The sequence below is a fragment of the Coregonus clupeaformis genome, chromosome 21, assembly GCF_020615455.1.
Source record: "Coregonus clupeaformis isolate EN_2021a chromosome 21, ASM2061545v1, whole genome shotgun sequence".
NCBI classification, from domain to species: domain Eukaryota; kingdom Metazoa; phylum Chordata; class Actinopteri; order Salmoniformes; family Salmonidae; genus Coregonus; species Coregonus clupeaformis.
In genome coordinates this window covers 2,523,942-2,545,852 of record NC_059212.1, presented here as the reverse complement: position 1 = coordinate 2,545,852, position 21,911 = coordinate 2,523,942, and the positions used below count along the sequence as shown (strand labels likewise).

The window sequence follows — 21,911 nt, the reverse complement described above, 5'->3', positions numbered from 1 at the left end:
TGTCATACCCTCTAACTTTTTTTCTAAGTTGTTAGAAAAGTGGTCAAAGTAGCTGATTTGTGTGAAAAGTTGTATTGTTGCATTTACAGTGAATGGAATGTTGAAAGTAATGATGTCACAATGGGGCCTTTAAAATGTTAAGTAAATGCCATACAAGGGGATGGAGGACAAAAAGAAGGTCAAAAATTTAAAATATATCAAAAAGTTGTATACAAGCAACTTTGCGTTGCAAGCCCCACAATAATAGTAATAATAATTAAAAGTCAGAAGTATGATGAAGATTTAAAATCAGGACTTTAATAAGAAGTCCCATTAATAAGAAGAAGTATGCCTAAGATTTAAGTGGTGGGCTTTTGCTTCGCAAGTCCCACAATAACTAGATAGTAATTGATGGGACTTGCTTTAACTCTTTAAAAGTATTTTTGTGGTACTGGTGGAAGTTTAAAAAGCTTTACTTTACTATTTCAAGCAAAGCAGTTTTAAAGTATGTATGGTTTTGAAAAACGTTATAGTTGTGGTAGTGTCTGCAGTAGTTATGGTGGTGTTTGGCTATAGTTTAAAAAGTAGATAGATAAAGTTAGGATAGCCTGAACATATGAAAGTTGGTTTGGTGTATCTAGCTTGAACAGTTCAATAATTATTGTTGGTGAGTTATATTATGCTAATTTCTGCTAATGTTTATAGTTATAGTCACAGTAGTTGTGGTCAGTAGTTTTGTGGTTGTAGTCAGTAGTTGTAGTTTAGTAGTTGTGGTCAGTAGTTCTGGTCAGTAGTTGTGGGAAGTAGTGGTCAGCAGTTGTGTGCTTGTGGTCATTAGTTGTGTGGTTCAGTAGTTGTGTGGTCAGTAGTTATTTGTTCAAAAGTTGTATGCTTGTGGTCAGTAGTTTTGTGGTTGTAGTCAGAAATTGTTTGCTTGTGGTCAGTAGTTGTGGTCAGTAGTTGTGATGTGGTCAGTAGTTGTGTGGTCAAAATTGTGTGGTTGTGGTGAGAAGCTTTGCTGATGTGGTCAGAAGTTGTGTGGTTGTAGTCAGTAGTCAGTAGTTGTTTTGTGGTCAGTAGTTGTGTGGTCATAATTTGTGTGGTTGTGGTCTGTAGTTGGGCAGTTGTGTTCAGAAGTTGTGTGGTTATGGTCAGTAGTTGTGTGGTTGTGGTCACTAAATGTGGTCAGCAGATGTGTGGTTGTGGTCGAATTTGTCTGGCTGTGGTCAGTAGTTGTGTGTTCGAAAGTTGTTTGGTTGTGTTCAGTAGTGTGTGGTTGTAGTCAGTAATTGTGGTCAGTAGTTGTGGCCAGGTGGTTGTGGTCAGTAATTGTGGTGGTCAGTAGTTATGGTGATTTAGATTTGTGGTCAGTAGTTTTGTGGTCAGAAATTGTGTGTTTTTGGTCAGTAGTTGTGTGGTTGTGGTCAGTAGTTGAGTGGTCAGTAGTTGAGTGGTCAGTAGTTGTGTAGTCAGAATTTGTATGGTTGTGGTCAGTAGTTGTGTGGTTGTGGTCAGCAGTTGTGTGGTTTTGGTCAGTAGTTGAGTGGTCAGTAGTTGTGTGGTCAGTAGTTGTGTGGTTGTGGTCAGATGTTGTGTAGTTGTGGTCAGTAGTTGTGAAGTTGTGGTCAGTAGTTGTTTGGTTGTGGTCCCCAAATGTGGTCAAAGTTGTGTGGTTGTGGTCAGAAGTTGTATGGTTGAGGTCAGTAGTTGTGGTCAGTAGTTGTATGGTCAGTAGTTATGTGGTGAAAAGTTGTATGCTTGTGGTCAGTAGTTTTGTGGTTGTCGTCAGTATTTGTGTGGTTGTGGTCACTAGATGTGGTCAGCAATTGTGTGGTTGCGGTCAAAAGTTGTGTGGTTGTGGTCAGTAGTTGTGGTCAGTAGTTGCCTTATCAGTCCTAACATCTATAATACAAACAATAGGACAGTGATCACTAATATCCTGGGAGAAAACACCACTAGCCACACATTTCACTGGAGTGTTGTAAACATAAGGTCAGTTCATGTTGATTTATTAGGATTACGACAAATATTTTAGAAGTAGAAAAATAAGCTATTAAGTTAGTGAGACTAGTTAACAAACATTTCTTAACGGACGGTGGGCGGTAGACTCCCAGAACAGTTACTTTAGAATTAGAACCTAGTTGAAGATTTAAAACTAGAAATTCAAATTGTTTAGGACTAGAAGTAGCCTTTAAAAGAGATTCAGAAAGGTGACTTTTTGTATAGATAGGAACACCACCACCTTTGCCCATTCTATCAGTCCTGAATACTTTAAAAACATTAATAGTAACCTACGAATCCACAGTATTCTCAGATAACCATGTTTCTGTCCAATTTTGGCAAAAGGCTGCGAACATTTACAGTGGTGTGAAAACCTTTTCTGATTTCTTATTTGTTTGCATGTTTGTCACACTTAAATGTTTCAGATCATCAAACACATTTTAATATTAGTCAAAGATAACATAAGTAAACACAAAATGCAGTTTTGAAATGAAGGTTGTTATTATTAAGGGAAAACAAAATCCAAACCTACATGGCCCTGTGTGAAAAAGTGATTGCCCCCTTACAACCTAATTACTGGTTGGGCCACCCTTAGCAGCAACAACTGCAATCAAACGTTTGCGATAACTTGCAATGAGTTTTTTACAGCGCTGTGGAGGAATTTTGGCCCACTCATCTTTGCAGAATTGTTGTAATTCAGCCACATTGGAGGGTTTTCGAGCATGAACTGCCTTTTTAAGGTCATGCCACAGCATCTCAATAGGATTCAGGTCAGGACTTTGACTAGGCCACTCCAAAGTCTTCATTTTGTTTTTCTTCAGCCATTCAGAGGTGGACTTGCTGGTGTGTTTTGGATCATTGTCCTGCTGCAGAACCCAAGTTCGCTTCAGCTTGAGGTCACGAACAGATGGCCGGACATTCTCCTTCAGTATTTTTTGGTAGACAGCAGAATTCAAGGTTCCATTTATCACAGCAAGTCTTCCAGGTCCTGAAGCAGCAAAACAGGCCCAGACCATCACACTACCACCACCATATTTTACTGTTGGTATGATGTTCTTTTTCTGAAATGTGGTGTTACTTTTACGCCAGATGTAATGGGACACACACCTTCCAAAAAGTTCAACTTTTGTCTCGTCAGTCCACAGAGTATTTTCCCAAAGGTCTTGGGGATCATCAAGATGTTTTCTGGCAAAAATGAGACAAGCCTTAATGTTATTTTTGCTCAGCAGTGGTTTTCGTCTTGGAACTCTGCCATGCAGGCCATTTTTGCCCAGTCTCTTTCTTATGGTGGAGTCATGAACACTGACCTTAACTGAGGCAAGTGAGGCCTGCAGCTCTTTGGATGTTGTTGTGGGGTCTTTTGTGACCTCTTGGATGAGTCGTCGCTATGCTCTTGAGGTAATTTTGGTCGGCCGGCCACTCCTGGGAACACTGTTCCATGTTTTCGCCATTTGTGGATAATGGCTCTCACTGTGGTTCGCTGGAGTCCCAAAGCTTTAGAAATGGCTTTATAACCTTTTCCAGACTGATGGATCTCAATTACCTTCTTTCTCATTTGTTCCTGAATTTCTTTGGATCTCGGCATGATGTCTAGCTTTTGAGGACTTTGTCAGGCAGGTCCTATTTAAGTGATTCCTTGATTGAGAACAGGTGTGGCAGTAATCAGGCCTGGGTGTGGCTAGAGGAATTGAACTCAGGTGTGATAAACCACAGTTGAGTTGTGTTATAACAGGGGGGCAAACACTTTTTCACACATTTGTTTTCCCTTAATAATAACAACCTTAATTTCAAAAATGCATTTTGTGTTTACTTGTGTTATCTTTGACTAATATTTAAATTTGTTTGATGATCTGAAACATTTAAGGGTGACAAACATGCAAACAAATAACAAATCAGGAAGGGGGCAAACACTTTTTCACACCACTGTAGGTACATGAATTTCAAACCTTTTTGGGCTTTGAAATCACCTGGAGTGTCAATAAAAGTTGGATCATTAGCTGCCAACCTATTATTCATAACAAAAGCCTGCATAGCAATGAAAATGTAATTGTCAAAATGTACCCCAATCCGCCCTACGTTCAAATCATATAAAATCAAATCAAATTTTATTGGTCATAGACAGGTTTTTAGCAGATGTTATTGCGGGTATAGCAAAATGCTTGTGTTTCTAGCTCCGACAGTGCAGTAATATCTAACAATTTCACAACAGATACCCAATACACACAAATCTAAGTAAAGCAATGGAATTAAGAATATATAAATAAATATATGGACGAGCAATGTCAGAGCGGCATAGACTAAGATACAGTAGAATAGTATAGAATACAGTATATACATATGAGATGAGTAATGCAAGATATGTAAACATTATTAAAGTGACTTGTGTTCCATTTATTAAAGTGGCCAGTGATTTCTAATCTATGTATATAGGCAGCAGCCTCTCTGTGCTAGTGATGGCTGTTTAACAGTCTGATGGCCTTGAGATAGAAGCTGTTTTTCAGTCTCTCGGCCCCAGCTTTGATGCACCTGTACTGACCTCGCCTTCTGGATGATAGCGGGGTGAACAGGCAGTGGCTTGGGTTGTTGTTGTCCTTGATGATCTTTTTGGCCTTCCTGTGACATCGGTTGCTGTAGGTGTCCTGGAGGGCTGGTAGTTTGCCCCCGGTGATGCGTTGGGCAAACAACACCACCCTCTGGAGAGCCCTGCGGTTGCGGGCGGTGCAGTTGCCATACCAGGCGGTGATACAGCCCGACAGGATGCTCTTAATTGTGCATCTGTAAAAGTTTGTGAGGGTTTTAGGTGCTAAGCCACATTTCTTCAGCCTCCTGAGGTTGAAGAGGCACTGTTGCGTTGCTTATCTATCACTGTTTGCTGGGGGGCGTTGAGACGTAATAATAGTAGGGATTACCTGAGACAGCAGCGGCTTCACTTTACAATACAAATTAGTAAAATTGCTAGTGGCAGTACCCTCCTTTCTAGCCATAGCAGGGCTAGTAAAAGAGCATAAGAGTCCATTTCTCAGAGCTGCCTTGTAGTGATTAGATAGTGTCCACGCGCCAAGGTGATTTGGGTGAATTCCATCATCCCTGAAAAGTATCTTCTATTTCCAAAAGGTATCAAAATTGTCGATAAAAGTAATGCCTGCGTATCGACAGTAGACTTTCAGCCAGTCATGGAGTGCTAGCAGTCCACTGAATCTGTCACTTCCATGACCCAGCAGAGGAAGAGGGCCAGAGATGAACGGACACTTCTTTAAGTCTTTCAGCTTGTTAACAAGGTCTATAAAATATTTTTTAAGTTGCTCCGATCTGGCCAACCTAATGTCTTTTGACCCCACATGAACTATAACAGTATCAGTCCCATTTGTCTGACGCACAGCCTCAGGGAGCAACCTGGTGATATCCTGAACTTTTGCTCCAGGAAAACACAGTCTATGCCCCAGGTACAGATATATGCCTCGCCATCGAACTATCACAATCGCCGGAATGATCCGGCCTCTTCCGTGTCTCGAAGCAGATTGCGAGGCCAGAGCCACATAGCTCACCCGAGAGGAGGGCCGCTAAGCCGCCGGCTGCGTGCAGGCCGCACCAGCCAGAGGGACAGAGCTCTGAGCCAGAGAGCACGGCCCAAAGGAGGGGGGCCACAGGGGTCCAGGCTGTGCCCAGGCAGTTGATTGACTAGGACAGGGAGAGGTAGCTGGAGGGGCATCCGGAGCAACAGCAGCTTTTAAAGCCATGGAGGGAACATCTAAGTCCCCGAGAGAAGACAGAGGGGACAGGGGCTCAAAGCGATTTGAGTCTTAAATTCAGACGCGGGGGAAGAAGGCAGGTGTGCAGAGAGCGATTATTTTCCTTCTTTCTGGTTCCGACACGCATCCATTCACACTCACCTGGAGTCGAACAATGAGCAGCCATTATCTGGCTCAAGCTAGTAGAGGGGTGCAATGGCGGAAACTGATCATAGCCCAGGAAGGTCCCATTATAATCCTCTTGGATGTTTTGATAGGAAGCATTTAAAGATGCCAATAGTCTCATAGAATCCTTATTCAGTTCAAGGCTCTTGATCAGATGTTTTATTTCTTCATGAAGAGTAATAAGCTGCATCGAGTTCAATACATTTTTCACACATGAAGGTATCCATCGGACCTTTCCCCGTGATGACTGCAAACATGTCGCAGATCATACGCTTAACAGCATGCGAGTCCCCAGCAGATTCAAAAGAGTTTTCACTGCTTAACACCTACAGTTCAAGGGAACAAACATTGCCCGCCTCCGCCATAATATCCATGTAGATGTTAGTGAATTGACTGTTTCTCCATGTAACCCAAATACAAATGAGCATAGTTAGGAGCCAAAGGGGATTCCATAGCAGTACCCTTAATCTGGATAAAGAAATCGTTTTGAAACATGAAATAGTTATGTGTGAGTACTATTTCAGCCAATGTTACAGTGCGTGCACTGGAGGGTAGCTCATTTAGGTCACGTTGCAAAATAAAATGTTCCATGGCTTCAATGCCTGCCCAATACATGTATTCATTCTAAGTGGGTATGCTAGTGTGGATATTGGAACATAGCCCTACTTGAGTCAACCATGTTTGAAAATAAACAGCTTTTGTTCCCGGCTGCCTGCTCCTCTTGTTCCCAGAGTGCACTGCTTTTGTCCAGTATTTCCTTTCCCCCCTGTGCGTACACACATACACAGGCCAAGGCACACACACATATGCACTTACATAGAACACGCACACATACAGGCACAAAATGTTAACTCCCGCACTTACACATACACACTGTGACACACACACACACACACCTCTCCCCACCCTTCCCAACAGTCCCTACAAGTGGCCCATACAAATTAGCCTCAGCATGGGACTCATCTCCATGGTAACTGCCCCCCACACATAAAGAGAAGCGGAGCTGGGAAAAGGCTTTGTTCATTCTCTGCTGGTGTGTATTCTTGTGTGTGTGTTGGAGAGAGAGAGAGACCAAGGCTTTAGGAACTTTTGTCATTTGTCTCTATCTCTCTGCCTTGATACGGAAGGCTTGGCTTACTGTTCTAGATGGAATGAGAGACTACGCTGCATTGCATGGTAAGAGCCAATGTAGTTTGAATGGAAAGTGTTAGCGCTCGGCTAGTGTGCAGTAGGCTTTGCTTGTTGCACTGGAGTATGTTTTACCTGAAAGATTGTCTTTCGTGGTGGAGTGGAAATGGGAGACTGAAAAGGTGCACGGTTCAGTGTTGGCATGACAAATGGCAAAGTGGTTTCTTGTTGCATTTGCTAGCTATAGTTACTGATTGTTGTGCCATCACATTCATTATCTATGGCTACCATTTTTGGTGAGGACACACGAAAGGGACAACTCTTCTGATATTGCCAATTATGTGTCATTATTAGATGTGTAATTGTTGTGCTGCAATAATGTAATTGATAGTTATCATTTGTTGCAGTTCATTGATTTTGCTCACAACATGACCTAAATTAATTGATAAGGAGATTGATAAAAATGTGAAATTTCTGTTAAGAAAAACAAACAGATGTGTGTCACCACAGCTCACTGTATTATTCATCTTTGAACCTTTCAAATGCAATGCTCTTTTGGACACTGTTAGTTTAAATAATGCACAATTTATATACCGTATGTGTTGCTTTTTGCAAACCTAGTTTTTACCAATGTTTGACTCGTGATAATCAGCTGATGTGATATGAATTTTTTGTTATTTACAGAGAGAAAATACCTATTAATATTCTCATCAACTGAGATTATGGATTCTCTTATTGATTCTATTTACAATCATTGATATAATACTGTATGTATACTAGAAATTCAGCTTTTTGTTGCTATATGTATGATGATCTGAAGGGGGGGGGACATTCTCTCCTCTCTCTTGTCCATATTTGACTTTTCCCTCAGAGTTCCCAACCCCCATGACCCCCTGAACACACCCTCTTTTGTCCAACTGAATGACCATCTAGGTCTTTAGTTAGAAATTTGGTGAGAAAGAGACAAGGTTCTGCTTTCTCAGCCTATACGTTCCTTTCAGAGAGAGAGGCTGTGAATGATGCTGTTGTGGTTGTTTGTAATCATGCCTATTGATTGATTGATTAAAGTTTGGGAACTTCTGAATGAAAGATTCTGGATCTAGATTTACATTTTACATTGACATTTTAGTCATTTAGCAGACACTCTTATCCAGAGCGACTTACAGTTAGTGAGTGCATACATTTACAGTGAAGGAAAAAAGTATTTGATCCCTTGCTGATTTTGTACGTTTGCCCACTGACAAAGACATGATCAGTCTATAATTTTAATGGTAGGTTTATTTGAACAGTGAGAGACAGAATAACAACAAAAAAATCCAGAAAAACGCATGTCAAAAATGTTATAAATTGATTTGCATTTTAATGAGGGAAATAAGTATTTGACCCCTCTGCAAAACATTAGTACTTGGTGGCAAAACCCTTGTTGGCAATCACAGAGGTCAGACGTTTCTTGTAGTTGGCCACCAATTTTGCACACATCTCAGGAGGGATTTTGTTCCACTCCTCTTTGCAGATCTTCTCCAAGTCATTAAGGTTTCGAGGCTGATGTTTGACAACTCGAACATTCGGCTCCCTCCACAGATTTTCTATGGGATCAAGGTCTGGAGACTGGCTAGGCCACTCCAGGACCTTAATGTGCTTCTTCTTGAGCCACTCCTTTGTTGCCTTGGCCATGTGTTTTTGGTCATTGTCATGCTGGAATACCCATCCACGACCCATTTTCAATGCCCTGGCTGAGGGAAGGAGGTTCTCACCCAAGATTTGACGGTACATGTCCCCGTCCATCGTCCCTTTGATGCGGTGAAGTTGTCCTGTCCCCTTAGCAGAAAAACACCCCCAAAGCATAATGTTTCCACCTCCATGTTTGATGGTGGGGATGGTGTTCTTGGGGTCATAGGCAGCATTCCTCCTCCTCCAAACACGGCGAGTTGAGTTGATGCCAAAGAGCTCGATTTTGGTCTCATCTGACCACAACACTTTCACCCAGTTGGCAAAGTTCATACGGCCCTGTATATGTGCTTTCTTGAGCAGGGGGACCTTGCGGGCGCTGCAGGATTTCAGTCCTTCACGGCGTAGTGTGTTACCAATTGTTTTCTTGGTGACTATGGTCCCAGCTGCCTTGAGATCATTGACAAGATCCTCCTGTGTAGTTCTAGGCTGATTCCTCACCGTTCTCATGATCATTGCAACTCCACAAGGTGAGATCTTGCATGGAGCCCCAGGCCGAGGGAGATTGACAGTTCTTTTGTGTTTCTTCCATTTTCGAATAATCGCACCAACTGTTGTCACCTTCTCACCAAGCTGCTTGGCGATGGTCTTGTAGCCCATTCCAGCCTTGTGTAGGCCTACAATCTTGTCCCTGACATCCTTGGAGAGCTCTTTGGTCTTGGCCATGGTGGAGAGTTTGGAATCTGATTGATTGATTGCTTCTGTGGACAGGTGTCTTTTATACAGGTAACAAACTGAGATTATGAGCACTCCCTTTAAGAGTGTGCTCCTTATCTCAGCTCGTTACCTGTATAAAAGACACCTGGGAGACAGAAATCTTTCTGATTGAGAGGGGGTCAAATACTTATTTCCCTCATTAAAATGCAAATCAATTTATAACATTTTTGACATGCGTTTTTCTGGATTTTTTTGTTGTTATTCTGTCTCTCACTGTTCAAATAAACTTACCATTAAAATTATAGACTGATCATTTCTTTGTCCGTGGGCAAACGTACAAAATCAGCAGGGGATCAAATACTTTTTTCCCTCACTGTACATACTAGATTTTTAAAGGTGCAATATGTAACTTTCATTGCCGGGCAAAAGGGCTGACCTTGCACTTGTTTGTAGAGAGAGGTTGTGGGTCTTCTGGTCTATAAGAATTGATTTAGTTTATTTTTGCCTTTTGGCCAAATGTGTTAATTTAGTGCCCCCGAAGTGGCCTCTGAGGGAATTAATGAAACAAAAGAGACAGAGTGCACCTTTTACCGGGTTAGTTCTGAGTATGTCATAGGCCTACAGTAGTTGTTTCAGATGATATACATGGTGTAGCTCTTGCTCTCCCTGAGCCCATACTCACTATCTGTTTAGATGTAGAAACTGAATGTCAGAGAGAGTACCCCACTGTGGCTTCCTGAAATGACAGCTGTGGGGTTTAAAATCAGACTGAGAAAAATAAAGGGTACTTTATTAGAATAAAATATGCAACACAGAGAGAGGGAAAGAGAGATGTGACCTACAGAGGCAGCTCTCTGACAAACAAGCAATGTTTTAAATGTCAGAAAGTGACAGAGAGAGGGAGAGCAAGAGAGAGACAGAAAGAGAGGGCAGCTGTCTGACAGACAAACAGCTTTTTAAAATCGGAGAATTAAAAAAAAAGAGCTGGAAGAGAGACAGAGTGATATACAAAGAGAGGAAGCGCATCTGATAGACAGACAATCGGGTTGGTCAAAACCAGACAACGACAGTCAGTCAGGAAAAGCAGAAGAAAGAAAGAGGCGGAAGCTTCCTATGACACGGGGCTTTGTGACACAACGACGGCTAGTCCGGCTCATTATGCAAATGCGATTATGCTAATAAGGTGTCCCCTTAGCCTGTTGCTCTTACAGGGCGTCATTCAGCCAGTGATCTGTGTCCATTGGTAAATTTGATCACTTCTTCTCTTGGCCAGAATGGGGCTATCTAGAGATCTGCCCTTCCAATGAAATTGAAATAAAAGGGGCATTACATGGGGTATGAAAGCGCCCTCTTATTGCTACCCGCCTACGCCCACTGAGGTTAAGGTGAGGGGTACCCCATGATGACTTCCACTAGGCTTTTGCTCACACACTCCCCTTCCTTCCCCCAGTGCTTTCGTATCTGTTGCTGGTGGAGACATCTCTAAATGGTCAAGTCAATTAAAGGGCTTTGATTTGTAAATTAGAGATATGCCTGTGTGTGTGTGTGTGTGTGCGCGTGTCTGTGTGTGTGTGAGGGCGTGTCTGTGTGTTTTGTGTTAAAGGGCTTAGATTCATGAATGAGAGATATGCATCGGATGAGAGTATGAATGAAGGATTTACAAGAGCAGCATTCATGAATCTAAGCCCATTAAGCTAAATGTAGTTGTATACACTATGGCAAGCCACAACACAAAGGGGAGTAAGAGAAAACAAGAGGATCTAAGAAATGTTGAGTCCGAACTTAAATCTAAAATGGAAGAGAAAACGGTGCAAGTAGGTTGGTAATTATTTTTCTCATTTTCTGGCATCTTCAGATATTCAAGCACCCCAGCATCATGAAGGTTGTAGACATCATCAGTTATGTTATCTCAACTTGGTCAATTTATGACATTTGTTAAGAAGTCAGGGTTGTGTCTCTAGTGGTCTCAAACTAAACGTATGTATTTTCTTAACACACAAATATGAAAACTGTTTTTTTACGATTTATCTTTGCCTAATGAAATCTGATGTATTGTCTGTGACAATGGTGTTGTAAAAAGCACTGTACAAGTATCACATCATCTGATTGAACGACTTATCGAGGAAAAGCTACATAAGTACGACTGCATGTAAGCACCAAATCATTTCAGATTTGTCAATATTAGGTTATATTTACATAACTAATTGCGACTGGGTTCAAGGTTTCCCTCTGCACAGTGTGTGCCAACTCATCTGCTGCACTACTAATGTGTAACGTCAAAAGAACACACCAAAACAGTATGTACAGCACCCGCCTGAGTGACGTGATGTGGCTGCCATTTTGTGCCCAAGCAACCGCCACAGTGTTACTTATTTCCCTCCACTTTCCTGCCCTCAGATGCCTGAGCAGTTTGACCAGACGGTGGTGCTGAACCAGCTCAGATACTCAGGGATGCTGGAGACGGTGAAGATCCGCCGTACAGGCTTCCCCATCAGGAGACCTTTCCAAGACTTCTGTACCAGGTGAGTACAGAGCAGGGGCCGTATGTGTTCAAGTGTTTCATAGTAGAAGTCTCTTCTCCAAAACTGTGCTCTGATGCCTTTGATGGTCATTAGTAGCCTACCAAACTTGCTAACGGCCAGTTGTTAATGGCCTGTACTCAGCACTCTATTGTCCCTTTATCACTCTGACATCACTGCAAATCGAAAATCAAACACTGCATGAGAGCCCTGGCATTCAGAGTTTGAGCGGAATAGGATCACCTGTTGCACAGCGAGAGCCAGCTCCTCATGTGTTCCTGTTGCACAACATTTCTATAGGCTCTGCTATGCAATTGCGTGAGAAAACAGAGTTTTGATGGCCTCTATTAAAAAGAGGAGAATCCCATCAAATTTCAAGGCCTACTATATTTATTTCTCAACTTTCCATATATTAAGCACATTGCTTTGCTTTACAACCGGAGTAGCCTACCTGGCTGGCTTGAAAATGAACCGCGGGAAAAGAGTTCTCCATTTGCTATTCAATTGTATACGGATGGTATGTCTTAGAATTTCCTCTGTTCTGACAGGTGCGTGATAATGGTCCATTCTAAATCAAAACTAATTTCACTCATATTATTTAGTATATGTAAAGACAAGATTAAATTGAGAATAGTCTGAATGGTGAGAATATTATCACTTGTGAATGATGCACAGTGCATGCATTTTTGGCGACTTTTTCAAAACATTGTCACATGCATTTGTATTGTATTTATTAGGGATCCCCATTAGCTGCTGCCAAAGCAGCAGCTACTCTTCCTTGGGTCCAAACACATTAAGGCACTTACATTACACATAAAACAAAAGATAAAACATTACATCATATAACATTATTACACCACTACATATCTACAATATAACATTTATAATACCATTATACAACACTATTACAATGTACGTGTGTGCTAGTGTGTGTGTGCGTATGCGTGTGTCTGTACCTGTCTCTGCACAGTCCCCGCTGTTCCATAACATGTTTTTTTATCTGTTTTTTAAATCTAATTATACTGCTTGCATCAGTTACCTGATGTGGAATAGAGTTCCATGTAGTCATGGCTCTATGTAGTACTGTGCGCCTCCCATAATCTGTTCTGGACTTGGGGACTGTGAAGAGACCTCTTGTTGCATGTCTTGTGGGGTATGCATGGGTGTCCAAGCTGTGTGCCTGTAATTTAAACAGACAGCTTGGTGCATTCAACATGTCAATACCTCTCACAAATACAAGTAGTGATGAAGTCAATCTCTCCTCCACTTTGAGCCAGGAAAGATTGACATTGATGTTAGCTCTCTGTGTCCATCCAAGGGCCAGCCGTGCTGCCCTGTTCTGAGCCAATTGCAATTTTCCAAAGTCCCTTTTTGTGGCACCTGACCACACGACTGAACAGTAGTCCAGGTGCGACAAAACTAGGGCCTAGAGGACCTGCCTTGTTGATAGTGCTGTTAAGAAGGTAGAGCAGCGCTTTATTATGGACAGACTTCTCCCCATCTTAGCTACTGTTGTATCAATATGTTTTGACCATAACAGTTTACAATCCAGGGTTACTCCAAGCAGTTTAGTCACCTCAACTTGGTAAATTTCCACATTATTTATTACAAGAGTTAATTGAGGTTTAGGGTTTAGTGAATTATTTGTCCCAAATACAATGCTTTTAGGTTTTGAAATATTTAACTTATTTCTTGCCACCCATTCTGAAAATAACTGTAGCTCTTTGTTAAGTGTTGCAGTCATTTCAGTCGCTGTGGTAGCTGACGTGTATAGTGTTGAGTCATCCGCATACATAGACACACTGGCTTTACTCAAAATGTCGTTAGTAAAGATTTTAAAAAGTAGGGGGCCTAGACAGCTGCCCTGGGGAATTCCTGATTCTACCTGGATTATGTTGGACAGGCTTCCATTAAAGAACACCCTCTGTGTTCTGTTAGACAGGTAACTCTTTATCCACAATATAGTAGAGGGCCTAAAGCCATAACACTTATGTTTTTCCAGCAGCAGACTATGATCGATAAGGTCAAAAGCCTCACTGAAGTCTATCAAAACAGCCCCCACAATCTTTTTATCATCCATTTCTCTCAGCCAATTATCAGTCATTTGTGTAAGTGCTGTGCTTGTTGAATGTCCTTCCCTATAAACGTGCTGAAAGTCTGTTGTCAATTTGTTTAATGTAAAATAGCATTGTATCTGGTCAAACACACATTTTTCAAAAAGTTTACTAAGGGTTGGTAACAGGCTGATTGGTCGGCTATTTGAGCCAGTAAAGGGGGCTTTACTATTCTTGACTTTTGCTTCCCTCCAGGCCTGGGGGCACACACTTTCTAGTAGGCTTAAATAGAAAATATGGCAAATAGGAGTGGCAATATCGTCCTCTATTATCCTAAGTAATTTTCCATCCAAGTTGTCAGACCCTGGTGGCTTGTCATTGTTGATAGACAACAATAATTTTTTCACCTCTTCCACACTAACATTACGGAATTCAAAATTACAATGCTTGTCTTTCATATTTGGTCAGATATACTTGGATGTGTAGTGTCAGCGTTTGTTGGTGGCATGTCATGCCTAAGTTTAGCTAATCTTGCCAATGAAAAAATCATTAAAATAGTTGGCAATATCAGTGGGTTTGTGATGAATGAGTCATCTGATTCAATGAATGATGGACCAGAGTTTGCTTTTTTCCCCAAAATGTCATTGAAGGTGCTCCAAAGCTTTTTACTATAATTTTTTATATAATTTATCTTTGTTTCATAGTATAGTTTCTTCTTCTTTTTATTCAGTTGAGTCACAAGATTTCTCAATTTGCAATACATTTGCCAATCTGTTGTGCTGTCAGACTTATTTGCCATTCCTTTTGCCTCATCCCGCTCAACCATACCATTTTTCAATTCCTCATCAATCCAAGGGGATTTAACCGTTTTTACAGTCATCTTAATGTGTGCATGCTTATTTGTAAATGGAATAAGCAATTTCATAAATGTGTCAAGTGCAGCGTCTCATTACACACCACAGACCAGCAAATATTCTTTACATCAACAACATAAGAATCACTACAAAAGTTATTGTATGACCTCTTATACACTATATTAGGCCCAGCCTTTGGAACTTTGGTTTTCCTAGATATGGCTACTATATTGTGATCACTACATCCAATGGATTTGGATACTGCTTTAAGGAAAATGTCTTCAGCATTAGTAAAGTTTTGATCAATACATGTTGACGATTTCATTCCTGTGCTGTTTGTAACTACCCTGGTAGGTTGACTGATAACTTGAACCAGGTTGCAGGCACTGGTTACACATATTATCCAGATACTGACTGTTAGCACTTGGTGGTCTATAGCAGCTTCCCACAAGAATGGGCTTTAGGTGAGGCAGATGAACCTCTAGCCATATTACTTCAACAATATTTAACATGAGATCCTCTCTAAGCTTTACAGGAATGTGGTTCTTAATATGGACCGCAACACCACCCCCATTGGCATTTCTGTATTTTTTGTAGATGTTATAACCATGTATTGCTACCACAGTATCATCAAACGTATTATCTAAGTGAGTTTCAGAGATAGTCAGAATATGAATGTCATCTTTTACTAGCAAGTTATTGACTTCATTAACCTTGTTTCTTAGGCTACATATGTTAACATGGGCTATTTTTAGCACTTTTCTGGGATGCTTGATTGTTTTCATTGCTTTACTGGGAAGCTTAGCAGAAGTAGACATGCTCATGTTATTTATGTTAGTGCAGGGTGAGCTGCACACAGTGGACTTCCTACTAGGGCACACCGCCTCAGTGTTAACAGTATAAGTCTGATTCATAGGCACATGATTACTGCATACAATAGCTGTGGAATCAGCAGAGGCATTCAGGGCATTTAGAGGGACATACATTAGGTTACTTACATTGTGTCTTCCAACGCCCCTGGGATAATGTACATTTGCTGAAGCATTATGACAACTCAGCGACACAACGGTAGGTATTAACTGAGCTGGGCCACAACCCTATCTGAGATGATTGAATGCTGTTTTCCCTCCACTTGACTATCAATTATTTGACAATACAGTACGTTCTTCTACGAGTTACAGCTGAAGATTTGAATACATTATGAAAGTGGATACATCACAATATGGTAGCTAGCAAAGAAGTTTAGGGACGGTAACTGTGAAGAATATGTAAATAACTCTAGCTAGCTAGGAAGCTAACTTGGCTAACGGTGGGGAGAAAACAATTCACATATTTACGTTAAATTAACTTCCACACCCTCTCTCTTTGCTTGCAACTGCAACAATGTTTAATGTCTCGAAAACTGAGCTGCACACAGTGGACTTCCTACTAGGGCACACCGCCTCAGTGTTAACAGTATAAGTCTGATTCATAGGCACATGATTACAGCATACAATAGCTGTGGAATCAGCAGAGGCATTCAGGACATTTAGAGGGACATAAATTAGGTTACTTACATTGTGTCTTCCAATGCCCCTGGGATAATGTACATTTGCTGAAGCATTATGACAACTCAGCGACACAACGGTAGGTATTAACTGAGCTGGGCTTGGTTCATTGATAAGTAATTGTCCCAACGCAGCCTTATAATGCTGTGAAAGGATCCAGCAACCCAAATGATTTGGGTGGATGCCATCGTCCTAATAAAATGAGCTTTGTTTCCAGAAGGTATCAAAATTGTCAATAAGTGTTACACCCACAGAGCTGCAATAATCTCATAGCCAGTTATGGAGGGCTAAACGTCTGCTGAAACATTCAATGCCATGATTTAGGGAGGGTAGAGTGCCAGATATTATGGGGCGTTTGTTGGTGTCAAGCAGTGACCCAATCAGTTCTTTAAAATCCATATTCAGATGTTCTGAGCTGCCCTTCATAATGCCATTGAAACCCACATGAACTATGATAGACTCAATTTCCTGATGCTAGTTCAAAATGTTTGGGAACAGCTGATTGATGTCCTGTACTCGTGCTCCTGGATAGCACACAGATTTTGCTCCAGGGACTGAGACATTTATTGAACTGCACAATACAATGTTCGGAAAAGGGAAAAGAGAAATCCGCTCATTCCTACCCCTCACACAATTAGTCGAAGCAGGATAGTGTACGCCCGCTGCTCCCGGCGATAGGTCCAGACCTCCCACAGCAGGCAGTGCCCCGTCAGATCCAAAGAGAGGGAAAGGAGCCGAACTCGACGACGAAGCCACTGCTGGAGTCAGCGTAGTTGGATTCAACACCGCCGTCACAGACACAGGCAATCCCAGCGATGAAGGCGCAGGTATATCAGGCACCAGTGCAGCGAAGCTATTCCTTATGTCAATCTGCTCCGAACCTCTCGCAGTCACTCCCGTCTGCTTAGCAGCATGCCGCTGCCTTCAGTTTCCACGACTTGTGACATGGGACCAGCACTGATTGTTCCAATCTTCTTGCTGTTCTCTGTCTTCTTCACTACAAGATGGAGGAGGAGAAGCAGATGTTTTATTTATTTTTATTTTTATTTAACCTTTATTTAACCAGGTAAGCCAGTTGAGAACAAGTTCTCATGTACAACTGCGACCTGGCCAAGATAAAGCAAAGCAGTGCGATAAAAACAACAACACAGAGTTACATATGTGGTAAAACAAAACATAAAGTCAAAAATACAACAGAAAATATATATACAGTGTGTTCAAATGTAGCAAGTTATGGAGGTAAGGCAATAAATAGGCCATAGTTCAAAATAATTACTTATTTGGCAGGCAAGTTCCAGGTAGCACAGGCCATTCGGATAGGGACAGATGACAAGGTGGGGAAACATCCATCAGGCCCGAGCGGCGTCCAGCCACAGGAGTTGAGAACGAGAACATTTGTGACAGGAAATGACGCGAGTATGGATGGTAGATTTCTTACGGATTAGAAAGATCCAGTCATCATGCATCATGTAGCCTAGCCCATAGGCCTATACGTTTTGCTAAGGTTTGTATCAGATCTAAAGTGGCCAAATAACTCCAAATGTAGCCTATAGGCCCAAGACCCCTGAAACATGGTTGGAGATCCCATAGCCTACAGAGCCTAGTGAAACATGTGTTCTTATAAGCCCAGTCATTGCGTAATTGCGTGTGAAAACAGAGTTTTGACTGGCCACTATTTAAAAGCTGAGCCCAGCTTTCTCGTGCTGCTATAGCCTATTTATTGCTAAAAAATAAAATAAAATCAAGCACATGATTCCGCTTTACAAACGGTGTAGCCTACCTGGCATATTAAAAAAGTAACTGCACATAACCTCCATTCGCAATTCGAGTGCAGGTTATGGATGACTTTTTTTTGTTTTTTGTGGGCCATTCTAAATCAAACATAATTCCACACAAATATTAGTAGGATATACAGTATGTACAGATCAAATTAAATTGAGAATTCTGCTTGAGAATATTATCAAGTGCTTGTCAAATTGTGAATGAGAGACTGATTAAGTGTGTGCAGCCTGTGCAAGAAACAGAGCAGAGCGCTTCCCTTTCATGCGACTTTAAAAACAAATCCTATTTGTCTCATCATGCAGCCTTGGAATGTATTAGAAATCAAACAATATAGTCTAACGTTTGTATTACAACTGAAGTTGCATAAATAACTTAAGCATATAGGAGTGCCTGTTTCTTTGTTAACAGCTCAACACAGAATAGCCGCAAAATCATTTGGGGAAAAATATCCTTTCTATTTTATTCAGCTATGTTCAGTTGTATTGTTCTTACTATAAAATAATATAATGTCATAGGAATTAGAAGCAAATCTTGCCTACTAAATGAACTAGTGTAGTCCACAGCCATATGGCATAGCCAGATCATGTCCTAACATAAGGAAGACTCAGAATATGCTTTTATTTGTTATTTTATTTTTTTACCCCCTTTTTCTCCGCAATTTCGTGATTACGATCATGTCTCATCGCTGCAACTCACCAACAGGCTCAGGAGAGGCGAAGGTCGAGTCATGCATCCTCCGAAACATCACCCGCCAAACCGCGCTTCTTAACACCCGCTCGGAGGAAACACCGTTCAACTGACGACCGAAGTCAGCCTGCAGGCGCCCGGCCCACCACAAGGAGTCGCTAGAGCGCGAGTAAAGCCCCCCCCTTATGAAAGTGGATACATCACAATTGGAAAAATGTAAAGGAGGCAATACAACGTTATGGTAGCTAGCAAAGAAGTTTAGGAACAGTAACTGTGAAGAATATGTAAATAACTCTAGCTAGCTAGGAAGCTAACTTGGCTAATGGTGGGGCGAAAACAATTCACATATTTACGTTAAATTAACTTCCACACCCTCTCTCTTTGCTTGCAACTGCAACAATGTTTCATGTCTCGAAAACTGACAACGTAAATGTTAAATTTTGACATATTTAGTGTATTATAACCAATTGATTCCGAGCCATGTATACGCTAACATTCCATTCGGTCCCGCCCCTTTCTTAGGTACAAGGTGTTAATGAGGACTGTGTCCACACCAGGAGACGCAAGGGGACGGTGCGTCCAGTTACTCCACCTCTACGACAGCACCAGTGCAGAATGGGAGCTGGGGAAGACCAAGGTGAGAGACGACCCGGCCAACATTGTTTTATCTTCAAAATTATGTTTAGCTGCATTCATTGTTTGCAGGGAAGTATGACAAGCTAGCTAGTGACTACAGTACAGCCCCTCCCTGGATGTTGCAGCAATGTTTTACCATATTTTAGGCAAGGAAACACAGAAAAGGGAAACGTGCTAGATATGGTATAACTGTTACCTAGGATACTGTGTGTGTGTGTGTGTGTGTGTGTGTGTGTGTGTGTGTGTGTGTGTGTGTGTGTGTGTGTGTGTGTGTGTGTGTGTGTGTGTGTGTGTGTGTGTGTGTGTGTGTGTGTGTGTGTGTGTGTGTGTGTGTGTGTGTGTGTGTGTGTGTGTGTGTGTGTGTGTGTGTGTGTGTGTGTGTGTGTGTGTGTGTGTGCGTGCGTGCGTGCGTGCGTGCGTTTTGTGTCTATATGCGTGCTTATGTGGTGTATGTATGCGCATGTGTGTTTCCCCAGTGTGTGTATGTGTGTGTTATCATGAATAATGGAAGCCTAGAACGCCCAGAGAGTGGAATCCCAGATTATTGTATTCTGTTTACATCACCTATGGCCCCATGGTCTATCACGCTCTGTTTTCATTGCCTTATATCATATGGAGTGGGTATCTGGTGTGTGTGTGTGTGTGTGTGTGTGTGTGTGATTTGAGTCTGTATTCCTTTGTGTGTGCTTGTCACTCTGTATGTAAAAATGTTTAAGGCCTAGATTCAATCAGATCAAGCATTAACCGGCGATAGCAGACACCCGCATAGCGGATGTTTTGGCGGTGTCGGAGGTGGAACTGCGTTGGAGCTGTCAAATCGGTGAGCAGCTGCTCTTGAAGCCACACCCGCCCCACTCATGTTAGAAGTTCAGAATGAGAAAGTGTAGGCTATATAGAAATAATTAAGCTCAAATTGAAAAATCATTCAACTAAATAATGAAGATTCGAGGTGTAGTGTACATCTCAAATTCCAGTGTTAGAACTTGTAAACAAGGCTGCATGGGATTTCTGTTAATGCGACTCCATGCAGCCAATGGCAATGTCCTCTTTAGGTATAATGCCAGGAGCTACTTGTGGATTTGTCCGCTCTAACGCAGTTCCACCTCCGACACCGCCAAAACAAACGCTATGCGGATGTCGGCTAACGCAGATATGATTGAATAAAGCCCTAAATCTATTTGGATGTTCATGGGTGTCTGTGTGTGCATACTTGCGTCTATGTGTTTGAAGTCTGTGTACACTGTGTGTTTATATGCGCAAGAGTGTCTGTAAGAGTGTCTGTAACTGACTCATTATGTGTGTGTGTGTGTGTGTGTGTGTGTCTATTAAATACATTTTAATAGACACATAGACATAATATAAAGACGTTCGCCTTGATATTGTTTCTCAGCCTCTCATAGTGAGATTTACATCGAGTTAGCCCAAAGTAATTTCATGGGGCACATGTTGTGAGCATTGTCTGTGAGTTTTATGGCCACAAACGTAATTTCCTGGAAGTTATGTGCCCGCTGGGTCTCCCAATGTTCCCTATTATCTAGGTGTCGACCTCTCAAAGCTCCCTAACAAAGACTCTTACATCAAAATCAGGTATAAAAGTTCCATGGTGCCCTTGTTGCACTAATTAACATAGTAATGATTCAAAGGGATTTTAATTATAGCATTCGCTAGAGAGAGAGAGAGCGAGAGAGAGAGAGTGTGTGTCTGTGTCTGTGCACATATATCTGTTTGTGTGTACCTACAGTATACAGTGTATCAGTGTTTCCTTGGTTAGATCACCCTCATGAAATATTACCTTTGCAGACAGCAGGAGAAATAAGGAGACAGGAGAAATATTTCCGTTTGACTTTTCTTTAATGGATTTGACAAGATTCATATTCAAACCATTCAAATTAAATTCCCAAATTTAGACTCAAAGCAATCTATTAGTAAAAAGTCCTAACTATACTGAAAAAATATATAAACGCAACATGTAAAGTGTTGGTCCCATGTTTCATGAACTGAAATAAAAGATTCCAGAAATGTTCCATATGCACAAAAAGCTTATTTCTCTCAAATCTCTATTAGTGAGCATTTCTCATTTGTCAAGATAATCTATCCACCTGACAGGTGTGGCAAATCAAGCAGCTGATTAAACAGCATGATCATTACACAGGTGCACCTTGTGCTGGGGACAATAAAAGTCCACTCTAAATGTGCAGTTTTGTCACACAACACAATGCCACATATGTCTCATGTTCTGAGGGAGTGTGTAAATTGGCATGCTGACTGCAGGAATGTCCACCAGAGCTGTTGCCAGAGAATTTTATGTTAATTTCTCTACCATAAGCCGCCTCCAACGTCATTTTTGAGAATTTGGCAGTACGTCCAACCGGCCTCTCGACCGTAGACCACGTGTAACCACGACAGCCCAGGACCTCCACATCCG

General features: G+C 41.6%; 1 protein-coding gene across 1 annotated transcript in view; it reads left to right on the top strand.

Annotated features, from left to right (window-relative positions):
• myo10 (myosin X) overlaps positions 1–21,911 on the top strand; it is a 326,310-nt gene that overhangs the window by 242,168 nt on the left and 62,231 nt on the right. Inside the window, exons 20-21 of the mRNA XM_045206170.1 lie at positions 11,805–11,929; positions 19,373–19,487. Of these exons, the coding sequence (XP_045062105.1) occupies positions 11,805–11,929; positions 19,373–19,487 (240 nt within the window). The remainder of the gene's footprint in view (positions 1–11,804; positions 11,930–19,372; positions 19,488–21,911) is intronic.